Source organism: Mixophyes fleayi, chromosome 6 (genome assembly GCF_038048845.1).
Source record: "Mixophyes fleayi isolate aMixFle1 chromosome 6, aMixFle1.hap1, whole genome shotgun sequence".
In the NCBI taxonomy this organism is placed as follows: Eukaryota; Metazoa; Chordata; class Amphibia; order Anura; family Limnodynastidae; genus Mixophyes; species Mixophyes fleayi.
The window spans coordinates 205,693,769-205,707,963 of record NC_134407.1 but is presented as its reverse complement, the minus strand read 5'-3'; the positions used below and the strand labels follow the sequence as shown (position 1 = coordinate 205,707,963).

At 40.7% G+C, this 14,195-nt stretch overlaps 1 protein-coding gene across 1 annotated transcript; it reads right to left on the bottom strand.

Annotated features, from left to right (window-relative positions):
* Nucleotides 1-456: 456 nt before the first annotated feature.
* Nucleotides 457-10,535, bottom strand: LOC142095429 (uncharacterized). The gene is made up of 2 exons (XM_075178374.1): nt 9,647-10,535; nt 457-1,055 (listed from the first exon to the last, which is right to left on the bottom strand). Exon 1 carries the CDS (start codon nt 10,533-10,535, stop codon nt 9,663-9,665), a length of 873 nt encoding a protein of 290 aa, XP_075034475.1. The 3' UTR covers nt 457-1,055; nt 9,647-9,662.
* Nucleotides 10,536-14,195: the final 3,660 nt, after the last annotated feature.

Sequence of the window (14,195 nt, the reverse complement as noted above, 5' to 3'; positions counted from 1 at the left end):
AAATCCCCAAACAAACACACACAGACAGAGAGAGACTAAGGTCAACTTGATAGCAGCCAATTAACCTACCAGCATGTTTTTGGAGTGTGGGAGGAAACCGGAGCACCCGGAGGAAAACCACGCAAACACGGGGAGAATATATAAACTCCACGCAGACAATGCCATGATGGGAATCTAACCCATGACCCCAGTGCTGTGAGGCAGAAGTGTTAACCACTAATCCACCGTGCTGCATGTGTGCAGAGATGGCGGCCGTTTACACTTTAAAAAAAAAACAAAATGTAAGTGTATTTTTAAATTTCTATGGTTATTCAGCAAATTAATTACACACACACACGTTCCCCCAGGGGCAGACCCTCTTAAATGGTAAACAAATGTTTACTTTTTTTCACACTTTGCATAAAAGTATTTAAAAATATTTTATCTATGACTAATAGGCAGGAATTCCTGTTATATTCATCAATATTTATTGCATATTTGAGTGTGAAGAAGGAAAACCCTGTAAAAAGATACAGTTTGAAATTCTTTGCATGTCACGAATAGTTTGATACTCTCATTTCTTAAAAGACAGGAAATCCCTTTTTATATTAAATACAAAAATACAATCCCAAAAAAAAGGCCCCACGAAAACAAAAAGAAATTATTTCAATATAACAGACATATACTTGTAAAACTTGTAAAAAACACAAAAACAAACAAAAAAAAAACAAAAAACATTCTGGCATCCACAGTTGGCTGGAGGGGGCTCCATAGGAGTAAAAAAGTTGAAGACAAAAAGAAAAATGTCACCAGAATGGAAAAGAAACCCCCCTCCCATTAACACTTAAAATATCCAGTGCGTGACCACATATAAATAGTGTCTGTACATTGTATGAAGTTTTTGAAAGTCTTGTCGACGTCCATCTGATAAAACAATGGTTTAAACCACCGATGAGGTAAAAAGGTATTGGAGAAAAGGATGAAGTCGGCAGGGAACCGGTTGCTGTCTTGATGAACATGTCCAGTGATCGGGGAACTTCTTGAAATTTTTTCCATGATTCACCGATCTTCAAGACCTAAGCACAAACACATTCAGAGATTATTATACAAGATCACAATAATGTATCTGCCACTTTTTAAAGACATTGTATACAATGATAAAAGACTTCTTTATATAATAAATTGGGCCAAGCAAGTAGATGCTAAAAAACAAAACCTTGCAGAAGATTGACCCAAGCAATTGGCCGACCTGTTTGCAGTGGGCAGCTAAACATTTCAGTTTGAATGGCCTTTGAATATGAGGTTACGTTAAAACGGGGCAGCCAGGCGTGGGCTGGCAATTTTCAGCCCGGGGGGCAGCACAAGCGGCCGCATCACTTGAGACACAATGCTACCGCATCATCAATGACTCGGCCGCATCGCGTGTCATGTGATGCGGCCGCCTGTGCGCCGCTGCTATTCAGGAAAAATTGCATCCACGGCCGGCCCAAACAGCGGTTACACTGAGCGGCCCGGGGGGCCTATGCCCCGCTGCCCAGCCCGCCCCTGGGGGCAGCACGGTGGCTTAGTGGTTAGCACTTCTGCCTTACAGCACTGGGGTCATGAGTTAAATTCCCGACCATGGCCTTATCTGTGAGGAGTTTGTATGTTCTCCCTGTGTTTGCGTGGGTTTCCTCCGGGTGCTCCGGTTTCCTCCCACACGCCAAAAAAAAAAAACATACTGGTAGGTTAATTGGCTGCTAACAAATTGACCCCAATCTGTGTGTGTTTGTGTGTGTGTGTGTATGTGTTAGGGAATTTAGACTGTAAGCCCCAACGGAGCAGGGACTGATGTGAATGAGTTCTCTGTACAGCGCTGCGGAATTAGTGGCGCTATAAAAATAAATTGTGATGATGATGAAAACGCCCCAGGTGTATAAGATTTCAATGTGGTGTTACAACCACAATGTCAGTCAACTCAAGTACTCGCTGTGCATTTCACCATAGTAACCTAGTCCCTTTTGAGATCTGCAAGTCAGGGACTAGAAATCAGACCTGGCCAACACAAAGTCCCAGCATGCCCTGCCAGCTATCGGCTGGCTATCTACTGGCAAAGCATGCTGGGACTTGTAGTTTCACGTGGAGAACCGCAGAATGGCCAGGCTTGGACTACATCAAAAATAAGACTTGCCCCAATTCAAGCAAACCATGCCCATAGTGAAAATCTAACCCCACTTAATGAAGCATCACCCGTTTTGAGTCTGAAAATTGGCTTAGTCCCACAAAACAAATGGTAGGATTGGGTTGTTTGATGGCCTAAATACAGAATACTTCGCAACAGACAATTTTTAGTACAACAGCTCCATCTTTTGTTATCAACAATGGGTGTTGCTGACTGTTATGGTGGCATGGCTTTGGCAAAATGGAGCAAGTAATAGGGTTGATCTGTGTCATAATTATTTTATTCTTCTTGATATGAAATGCGGGGAGGCAGGGCTGACTACATAAACTACCTTCTACACCAGGAGATAAATTTATCAAGCTGCGGGTTTGAAAAAGTGGAGATGTTGCCAATCAGATTCTAGTTATTATATAGTTAGTACATGCTACAAAATGATAGCTAGAATCTCTACTTTTTCAAATCCGCAGCTTGATAAATTTACCCCCAGGTGTCCACACAGGCAGATAAAAAATCCAAATAAACAAAAACGGTATTTAGATGAAAACATTAAAGAGACCACCGATTACCTACATGTGTGGACATGTTTAAACCCTTCTAAATTTCCACTTCAACCATTGTACGATATATATTATAGATCACTTAGCCGTTTATTTTGCAATGCTGCTTTCAAGCAACAACTTCACCTTACTTTTATGATATATTGTTTACATTTTTATCCTTTCCTTGGCATTGAAGCTCTCAAGCAACATCTAAATGTACGTTTACAGTAATCAGTTGTTTGCAAAGTTCCAATATGGATCACTAGATGGTATATGAATACAGTGCTGCAAACGTTTCCCTTTATTAACCATTTATTTTTCAAGCATTGAAAATTTAAAGGAGATCATCATATGCAGCTACAATGGTCAGTATGCACCATGGCATAGAGTCTTTGTAATATGGAGGCTGCATTTCTCAATACCAAAACAAATTCAAGATATGGTACAATGATACAACAGGCTCAGACCATAAATATTTGGAATAGCATTTACCCCTAAATTAAGGCAAGAAAAGAAACTATCCCAGTTTAGGAAATTGTAGCTAAAATTTCGGTATGTCATACTAAATGTAACTTGCCGATTAGGTTTTTCCATGCCGACATCACCATACAACAGTCCTGATTCAAGGGCGGTGAAAGTAGTGGGGCTTCCAAAACCGGGTGGCGTTTTGTCCAAAAGTGGGCGTTTCTGGGTGGGGTTTGTGTGGATCAGGGCAGGGCTAATTTTATTCCATTTCAGTGGTGGGAGGCATGTCTCAGACACTACTGCTCATGGAACATTAGCTATAGCTATAGGTAACTAGGGCAGTCCAGCTTATTTATGTGTGACCCTGACCATGCAGGCATGTCAGTTGCTGAATGAATACACCTCTGTGGAAGGCCTTGCTTTCAATATGCTTGGTGTCCCTCATTTATGCAGGTGTACTTGAAAGTCATTGCTTCGTATACACACATATTTGTCTAGGTTACTGTTCTACTATTATGTGAGGATGTATTTAATTTACAGAATGCAGCAAAGTATCATCCACTTAACGTTAACACAAACGTCTACAAAAATGCTGCACCGAAAATTTTACAACAAAGTGAAGTGAATATACCTTCTACAGTTTCCACCGAGGAAGAAATCTGTAAATGGATCCCCAGAGTTCACATCGATTACTAATTACAGGTCAGAACAATGAGTCTTAACAGGACAGCTTACCTTCATTAAGTTCATTTTACAGACTATTAGCAAGCGAACTGAGTTCGGCAGCCAGCGAGATTTTGGGATGCTAATAACTGGCAAGTACGTTAATTAGATTTCACAAGGCATGAAAAGGACACGTGATTAAAGAGCGTGGATGGTGAATTACCAGCTGTCCATGTTTCCAGTTGCATTTACAAATGCTCTTATTGACTGTTGCAGATTACAGTACTTGTTTGCCCACCACACAGAGAGTTAGCCAGAAAACTGGAACTGAAGGATTGTACATCACTAATATACCATCAGATTAGGCGTAACTCTGCTCCATAGGGAGATGGGAGACCAATCAGAAATGCTTGCTGGCATCCAATCAGTCCGTGACATCACATTTCATAGTGTTCTATAGAAGATTAATGAATTTCAGATGCATATTCTGAAAGCAGTTTATAATCTGCAGGTGATGTCTAATCTGTACGTGTTTTTGTGGGGTGTTTTTTGTCTCAGCTCTAACAATATATTATCCAATGAATTTATTTTTTTTTAAATCATTTTTGTGTGCCAACCCCCACCACAACTACTGTGAGACTACTCCATGTATCTATCAACATTTAAAAATAAATAAAAAAAAAAAACAACTTTTTTAGGTTACCTTATAGACCTCTTCTCTGCCTCCCAAATTCAAAATATGTCCTAGACATCCTCTCATTGGAAGAAATAATGCCTTCCTGAACATTAATACCATTGATATATTTGGATATTTCCTGATACGTTATGTTTTGCAGCTTATGCACAATTTTAGTAGCCCTTCTTTCAATTTTTTCTATTAAGGACTTTTTGGAGTTAAATCCTCCAGATCTATACACAGTACTCAAAGTGAGGTCTTACCAAACTTCCTATAGAACATACTTCTTCCTGCTATTTTATACTTGTCCATTCTCCCGGTATGTCCGGGAAACTCACATTTCGGGTAGGTCTCCTGGACTCACAGAAGAGAGCAGGCCTTTCTCCCGCATCCTGCAGAAGAGAGGCCTCGATGAAGACATTCACCGCAAATCGCATTATTTTGGCCCTGCCCAAAGTGACGCATTTCGCGATATTCCACAATCACCTCCTCTATGGTGTCTCCCGGAAGGGGAAAAGTAGAAGGTAGGCAAGTATGTGCCATTAATACAAATTCCTATACAACCAAGTATTCTACTGGTCTTTCTGACAGCTTATCTGTACATTACCTGAAACTATAACTCCATCACCAGTCTTGCTGTAGGATTTTAAATTATGTATTTTATTCAGGGCACTGGATATAAGGACAGTTTTTTTTTTTAATAGGAGGAGGGTGCGTTTGAATATGTGATTATCTGCTGAACAGGCCCCATTAAAAACATAGGCCTCTTCATTAATTATTTTTCACTTTAAACAGCACTGGCCCTGTGGAATCAGGAATGGTGCCGATGCCAGTGAGGAGTTAAGACTGGATCACTTATAAATAACTTAAGGTATAAATTTATTTAAAGCAAATATTATTTATATAATTGCACATGCACTTATTTTTGATATTGTGCATATTTTGGTAAGGGAAATCTTTAATTTCTGAGACCTGGGGGGAAAATGTGTTTTTTTTGTTTTAACCTTTCTAAAGGAAATGTATTATTTCTTAAGGTATATATCTGATACAATAAGCCTTTGTGGGTGGAAGTCTTTTGTGTATTGTGATGTGGGGAAATGGCTCATTTGGAGTTTGTGTCTTTCTGTGGGAATGTGTATTCTGAACTGTCTGAAGAAAGGCCCCATACGTTAATTAGATTTTTTTATGTGTGAAGGTCCAACATTGAAGGTAGGTCATCACAGCATTTCTAGAATTTCAGAGAGAAGTGTAAATATTGTTGGCTTTGCAAAGCATGTGAATCCAAGTTTGTGTAAACACATGACATCCTGATTCTAAAAATAGCTCAGACTTCAAGGGGGCTGGCCTCCCCTTGGAGGCCGTGTCCAAACTGTATAAAAGGTGAGCTGTTTGAGCATGTAATGTATCATTCTGATGTTCCATCTGACCTGACTACTGATACCTTTAATCAGTGGAACTGTCCTTGTCAGTGCACCTGAGCAATAAACATCACTCTGCTTCAAGACCCTGCTTGACAACTTCTTCAATATAACTGTAATCCTGTGACATACAGATTAGACCCTAAATCTAATCTGTCCTCTGGCTGTTTCTGAGGTTTGGACCCAGCTCTCCAGTACCTTCGCACTGCCACTATCTAGCAGCTGGCCAGTGTGATAGGCCAGGGGTATCGATCAACAGCACCCTGATCCATAGTAAGCAGTAAGGGGTACCAGCCCAAGTGTACCGGTACGGGAGTACACTAGCAGCGACAGTTACCCAGAAGGAACGTGGTTCTGGGCGCCATAATGGAGCCCAGTGGTGGCAGCAGGCTCCTCCTACTGTGACAGGAGGGGCATATTCGTAATCACGAAATGGGATGGTGGCAAAATAAGCCCAGCCGGTTTCCAGCATCGACAGGGTGGCATAGGCGGTCCATCCTGTCACAGGAGAGTTCAACAAATCTCCACCATCCCCATTCTCTAAACAGAATAAAATGTGTCACAATTCAACACACATGAGCTGAAGTTTGTCCAAAAATGTAGTGAACAGAGTTTTCTGGGACATCATACAACCCTATCCAGGACCGATCCCTAAGGTACTCCCCCTTCATCTGAGCTTACACCACAGACTACAACACTGTCTACTGTCCTGTAACCAAACCTTTATCCATTTCACTAGATCTGATTAAAGTTCAGTTATTTCAGTTTCTGAATTAATTGTGATCTATTATATCAAATGCCAAAATCACCAACCAACCAAAATGTTAGTGATTTCAAGCAATTCCATTAATTTCCCTACCATTGATGTCAGACTTGGAGGTCTACAGTGATCATACTCTTCCCTATTATATTATGTGTAGTGGAACGCCATTTGTCCTTCTCCAATTACCTGAAATAACACCGGTCAGCAGAAAAACGGTTAAAAGTTTTGGTAAACTGTGCTGCCAAGATTAGTCTTAGATGTGTTAAATGTTTAAAGTTTCACCATTCAAAAATTACACAGATGTAAAAGGATAACTCCACCTAAAACTAAAAACGTTTAGTCACGTTCAACTAGTTGGTTAATTTAAAGAGAACAAAATGGTACTTACTGTGGTTGCTGGATCCTCAGGAATTCCCTGCCATGGTCCAACTCCGCACGGCTTTCTCTTTTTAGCTTTCTACCTGTTAGAACATAAAGTTCAGGTGGGAGGGGCATTGACACCTGCTCAGCAGTAAGGAAAGAGTAATGCGGTGTGGGACCATAACAGCCACGGAACCCTGGCGGATCTGATACATGGTGCAACCACAAGAAGTAACATTCTGTTCTTCTTATACTCCTTAGACACCAGCAAAAAGTAAACAAAAAAAACAAAAAAAAATTAAATTTTTTTTTAACAATATTTAGGATAATTGCCATTTGTGTGGATGTTTTTACTCACAGGTTAAATTTCTTCTGCATGGCTAATGCATACAATAAGTAAAAATGCAAAAAGCATAATAACCAATGAAGCCATGCTTTGCTACTACAGGATACAAAGCAAGATTCAATTACTTTTTTTAAAAAAAATTAACATTTTAATCCCTTGATCATTTTGAGCTGGAGAGAAGCCAATAATGTGACATAACTGGTTAATATGGGCTGGGAGGGTGCACAGTGTGTTGTTTCCACACGTTATTTTTATATCATTTAATGAAACTTATGACATATTCCTAGAAGCAGTTTAACCTGACCTGATTACACACTCCCTGTGTCATCTATTTATATGCACAGTCAGCTTGTTTGTCTCCGGTATAGAGCCACATGTGTTTGTTTTTGCTTATTGAATACAAGCAAACACCTTGGCCTTTTAAACATGGCAAGATAATGCAATATTACATATTAAGATCGCTTCATCTATATAAGGTATTAGCCAAACAGCATTTCTAAGTGGGGATTAGTTTTTCTTTAGATAAAACTGTTCACTATGCATTTTTTAGGGCTTGCCTACATCTGGAGTGCCTGTGGGAAAATGCATGCTAACTGCAATAAAATTGGGGTGTCCTTGAATCTATTGCCAGATAGAACAATGTTTTTACATGACAAAGCACTGCAGAGATGTAAATGTGACCTTAATGTTGGGCAAATGTTAAATTTAAGAGGTCAGCCAGGTGTATTCAATTGGAGAAGACATAAGAATCACAATATTATTTTGTTACATCTATAATACTTGTTTTATTTTTAAAATGATCTGCTGGTGTCACTGTTGGTTTTGCTGTCCATGAAGAAACACACAGCAATAGTAGAGTTAAAAAACATAAAAAAAAACAACACTAGAGCTGATAACAAAAGAGCAGATCTGGTGCGTCAAATTGGGTACATACACTTCAGTATGTTCCCCTTAAACGGTCATTCTGATCAATGAACATCTGATCCGGTCGTACTAGATTTGATTGAAAGGAAATCTAGTGGTCCCTTTTCATCAGTGGCGCTATATAAATAAATGGTGATGATGATGATCATCCGTGCATATCACTTGCAAGATTTCTAAATGAAATAAATGTTCAGTTACATATATATATGTTTTTGTTTCCGCATATAGAAATAAAATGTGCAATGAGCGTTAGACTCTTTTAGGATTAGCCATTGATTATATTTGTATTTAAATTATTTGGGATGGCTAATCAATCTTTATAACTGCTCCACCAATCAGCAGTCAGTTTGAATTCACAAGCAATGTCCCCTAATCTCTCCTGCTCTAGACAGACTTAAGAGCAAGTGCTATTTGAGGAAAATACCATTTAAAGTAGAAAATCCCTTTAAGGGTTGAAATTAGGGTAAGATGAGAGTACTCCCCAAGTCTGAAAGCTTCTAGGTTTAAAACTTATTGCGTTTAACAAATCCCACCATTAGGAAGTAATGTTTCATTTAGATCTATAGAAGCAATACAAATGGCAGCTTTCATGCAGATTTATGCAAATATAGTAAAATTAATGTTCTGTGCAGATTAACAGTCATAAAGAAATAAAATGATAATCTGTTCTTGCAACGAGCCATATATTACATAGAATCTGTTGATTTGTGGACATCTTCTGAGATTACATTATATTTTTATACTGAAATGCTTTCCTTTAAAGAAAAACAAAAAAACTCTTTCGTGATAATCTGTCCACTAGTGGCACTGTTGCATTGACATATATGTGCAATATTTGTTTATTGCATAGGTCAGGTCAATAGTATTTAAAAGTAACAATAAATAACAGAGTATATAAGGGTTTCCTGCACATAGTGGACTTTTGTCCATAAAATGTAAAAAAAAAAATGGCAGGGGCAAAGAACTCAGAGAAAATAGAAAAACAAAAATAATTAAAAAAGAAAAAAAAAAGAAGGACAGACAAGAGACAGATAACAATTACTTCATGCACTAACATTCCAGAAGGTCTTGACACTTCCTGGGGTAGGAGGGTGGTTATCATTGTTTACTTGCTATGGTCAAACAAATATAAAACAAGCCACTTCTGTTGTATGCAATGCCTCTGGCCTGCAGGACATAATAAACCTTGTACTTCAAATACTGGAATCCAGTTTCACAATTATTTGCTCTTACACATCATCCACAAACCTTGTGCAGTTTACTTGTATTACTGGTATAAAGACTCTAAGCTGAACAATTACTGACTTGTGTGATTTGTTTTCCCCTTCTCTTTTTTAACATGAGACTCTTACTTTTCAATCCAGCCAGTTACACCAGCCTGTCCACCATCACCAGGGCTCCCACGGTCTCCCCACGAAGTCCATTCAAACTGCTGACAGTACTGAGTTCCACGTATTTCTGCTCATACGTCGGTGTTTCCAGCTGACTGTTGAAGCCAATGTTAACGAACACAGAAGGGGTTTGAGGCTCACTAGGCAGGTTGGGAGTGGAGGGCGCATGAACTGATGAGGTTTGTCTGGTCACCCCTTTCTTCCTTTTGGAAAACCTCTCTGAGAACTTCCTAGCCAATTGCACCAGATTGTTCCTTCTAGGTACAACGGGAATGTCCTTCATCAAGTCATCCATGGAGACCTCCAGGTTGAAGGAATACCAGCTCAGCCACCAGAGGAGACTGAAGAAGAGCAAGATCCCACCGCTGTAAATGATGAACTCTCCAAAACTCCGACCGTCCAACTGAAAGTCGGCAAATATGCCGGTCAGGATAAGGCTGAGCCCCAGGACATCAAAGCACAAAGCCAACAAGAAGAGCACCGGGCATCGGCCAACCAGCTTCCTGGGCTGAATCATCTCTTCTCGGTCACAGGAGCCCACCGGCCGCGGCCGTACACCTGCGCTTTTCAGCTGTGCGCTCTGGCTGTTACCTGCAACCTGCTTCCCCACATCATCCTCATTTACATTAATTGGGAGACACTCCCATCCCGTTCTGTTTCCATTGTTACACAACAGTGTTGTGAAAAGTAGGTGCGTGTTACAGGTCTTTTCAAACCTTCCTGGTTCAATGTTTATTTTTGGCTCATGCGGAAAAAAGCGCAAAGCGCAATCACTACAGAAAATGTGACCTATATTTGACTTGGACAACCTGTAGCTTTCGAGCTGAGGTGGAACTACTAGTCCCAGCATGTACTGGCAGAGAATTATGGGACTTTGTATTTTAACACCAGGAGGAGAGCCACAGGCTGCCTTGCCAGAGTTTGGTTGTGATATGTAGACATACACCAGCTGGAGAGTTACTCTGTATGCTATAGAAAGTAGTTATATCTACACTGCTCATGACAACTATGACAGTTCTGTGCAATGCAAAGTGTATGAAGGTGACTGACCGAATTTATGGGGGGTGGGAGGGGGGGCACTTGATGTGCACACAAATTCTCTTTGGATTTGTATCAGTGTGCTTATGTGATTCACTCCTATAGTTTTTGGTGACATCTCTGCGATCTAGAAGTGCGCCGCGACTTTTTGCAAGGCGGAAAAATCTCAGGAGGCGCACTGAGCAAAAGTGTAAGCGTCACATCAAAGTACACCCTCCCGCCACTCTATAACCACACTGTTCAGTAAATAGAATGTCAGGGGCAAACGCAGGATTTTTAAGGGGGGGTTACCCCCCCCCCAAAAAAAAAATAATCTATAGAGAGAGAGAGAGAGAGCTGCTGCACATGCATTTCGGCAATGCTGAATTGTACAGCAGCCGCGGCGCTGTCAAAGAAGCGTCCGCAGCAGTGCTGTATTGTAGTAGCATCCGCCGTGGACGCTTCTTTGACAGAGCTGCGGCTGCTGAACAGTACAGCGCTGCTGTGTTGGGGCAATGTTTAGCGCCCGTTCGTTCGCGGAGAACCAAACCCCCCCTGTGTGCGCCCCTGAACGTTTCCTTTTTTCTTCTAATATGCTCCTTGTGTTAGCCTCATACAGGCTTAAATTAATAATAACATTGAGGGGACATCGGAATTGGCCTTATTACATGTCGGGCTTTTGTGTGTTTGAATCTTTTCTCTTATGTTGGGCAAAGTATGCTTAGAAATGTTTTTCATTGCTCAAATACAACTGGAAGGCACAATGTGGGCCCTGTTTAATGTATCGGATGATATCCAGCTCAGAGGTCACCTACTCAGTACGATGCAAGAATTGCCCTCACTCTGCCTGTTAAAGCAATTATAAGGTTGGAAGATATCTGAAGCTAATAACTAGCAATATAAAAAGTGTGTTTTTGCATAGCTATTAAATCAGATACAATATATAAGAAGTCATTTGTATTAGAAATCAATATAAATGTATATGTATCAAAGTGTATTAGAATAGAAGGATTCCACTGCAATACTAGAATCTGACATTCACAGCTTAACCAGAAACTTGTATGTTCTAACTATTGTGCTGAGTTGTAATCCTATAGCAACCAGAGGGATTGCATTAAGTATCTGATCTGGTTCGACATATTAATATGGACAAGGGCTGGCACAATGAAAATAGATTTCAGTATTCTCATACTCAAATGAAGTAAGATGAGTTATTCCTTGAATTTGAAATGGAATCAACCAATGAAGATCGAGGACCAGGGTGTACCTGATGCATCCTGATTATGAGAATAGAAGGTGTGACTGGATCACTTATAGATAACTTATGGTATAAATTTATTTAAAGGAAATTATATTTATATAATTGCCAATGCACTTATTTTTTATATTGTGTATATTTTGATATAGGAAATCGTTTTTTCTGAGATCAGGGTAGAAAATTTGTTTTTTCTGTTTTAACCTTGCTAAAGGAAATGCCTTATTTCTGATGTATATATCTGATAAAATGAGCCTTTGTTTAGAAAGCCTTGTGTGTATTGTGATGTGGGGAAATGACTTGTTTGGGGTTTGTACATTTCTTTTGAAATGTGTATTCTGCAACTGTTGGAAGAAAGGACTCATGCTAAGTTCATGTTAATTAGACATTTTGACTTGCTAGTAGACTTCCTGGCTCTGAAATAGGATGCAGGAAATCACAGCAAGGTTTTTAAGATATCACAGATAAGCGTAAATATTGTTAGCTTTGCAATGCTTGTAAATCCATGTTTGTGTAAACACATGACATCCTGATTCTAAGAAATAGCTCAGACTTCAAGGGGGCTGGCTTACCCTTTGAGGCTGTGTCCAAACTGTATAAAAAGCACTGGCTTGATTTGAAAAATTGTTCTTCTGATTTCATCTGACCTTAGCACTGGTACCTCCAATCAGTGTGACTGCAAATAAACATCATTTGCTTCTTAGACTGGCTTGAAAATATCTTCCATGCTGAAAATCCTGTGACCGACAGATTAGACCAAAAATCTAATCCGTTCCCGGCTGTTTCTGATGTTTGCTCCCAGCTTTTCCGGTACCACCGCTCTGCCTGCTACCCTGCAGCCCTGGTCAGTGTGATAGACTAGGATAGGATAGGCTCCATCCACAGCATCCCTGATCCATAGTAAGAGGACAAAAGTACCAGCCCAAGTACACCAGTAACGGGGTACACTCGCACTGCCAGTTATCCAGAAGAAACCCGGTTCTGGATGCCGGTAAGGAGTTCAGTGGTGGCAGCATTTGTAAGCCCCTCCTACTGCAGCAAGAGGGCGCATTTGGGATAACGAAAGGGAACGGTGGCAAAGTAAGCCCAACCGGTTCCCAGCAACAACAGACAGGGTGGCATAGGCGGTCCATCCTGTCACTGAAGGTTACTCCTTTAAGAGATGATATCTTGTGTTTTCTTAGAAATAGGAATGTACATGTTAGAATATCATGAATAATGGAGTGGAAAGCTTTTGGATTGAAGCCGACAAGAGATGAATAATCTAATTTTGAAAGAGGAATGATTTACATCCTGCTTTTATTTATCATTTATTTTGAAGTAAACCTTCATTACTTCAGACTTCTTTTCTGGACATTCAGTTATTTCAACCTTAATATGCCCAACCCCTCCCCTCAGGCTATGCATAGTTTTCCTTTTTCAAAAATGCCACCACCCTGCTTTGTAAACCTGTGCGTTTTGGTGGAAAGCTAGGTGCACTTATGCAAATCGAGATGCTCAGTGGGATGAAAGCTGATTCAGCACTGCCATTTTGGGCTTTGTAAATCAAAACAAAAAAATACTTAAGTTTATTAACATTAATACAGCAACAAAGCTATGGTACTTTTATGAAAGGGTTAAATCTATAACACTACAAGTTTTAATATAACACAATTACAGTATGGTACCAGTCTCCTTATAGCCAACCCTGGAGCAGAGCCGTAACGAGGCCGGTGCGGGCGGTGCCACCGCTCCGGGCGCAGTCCCAAGGGGGCGCAATAGCCGCCCGCACCAGCCTCTGTGTGAGGAGTGGAAAAAAAAATAAATTAAACAGACCTCAGATTCAGACTGCCGGCCGACCGGCGCATCCAAAATGGCGGCCGGCACCCGGCTCCACCCCCTTCTGAACTCTGCCCTCTGCCTCAGCGTCTGATGTCATGGCGTTGCTAGGCAGCAGAGGAGCAGAGAAGCAGAGAGGAGCCAGGCAGCGACGGCTGGTCAGGAATAAAGAAGGTAAGCTTCAAAGCAGGGGAAGAGGGGTGTGTGTTGTTATTATGGAGGGAGGGAGGATGTAAGCTGCCATTATGGAAGGAGGGGGGGGGGGATGTAAGCTGCCATTATGGAAGGAGAGGGGGGATGTAAGCTGCCATTATGGAAGGAGGGGGGGGATGTAAGCTGCCATTATGGAAGGGGGGGATGTAAGCTGCCATTATGGAAGGAGGGGGGGATGTAAGCTGCCATTATGGAAGGAGGGGGGGA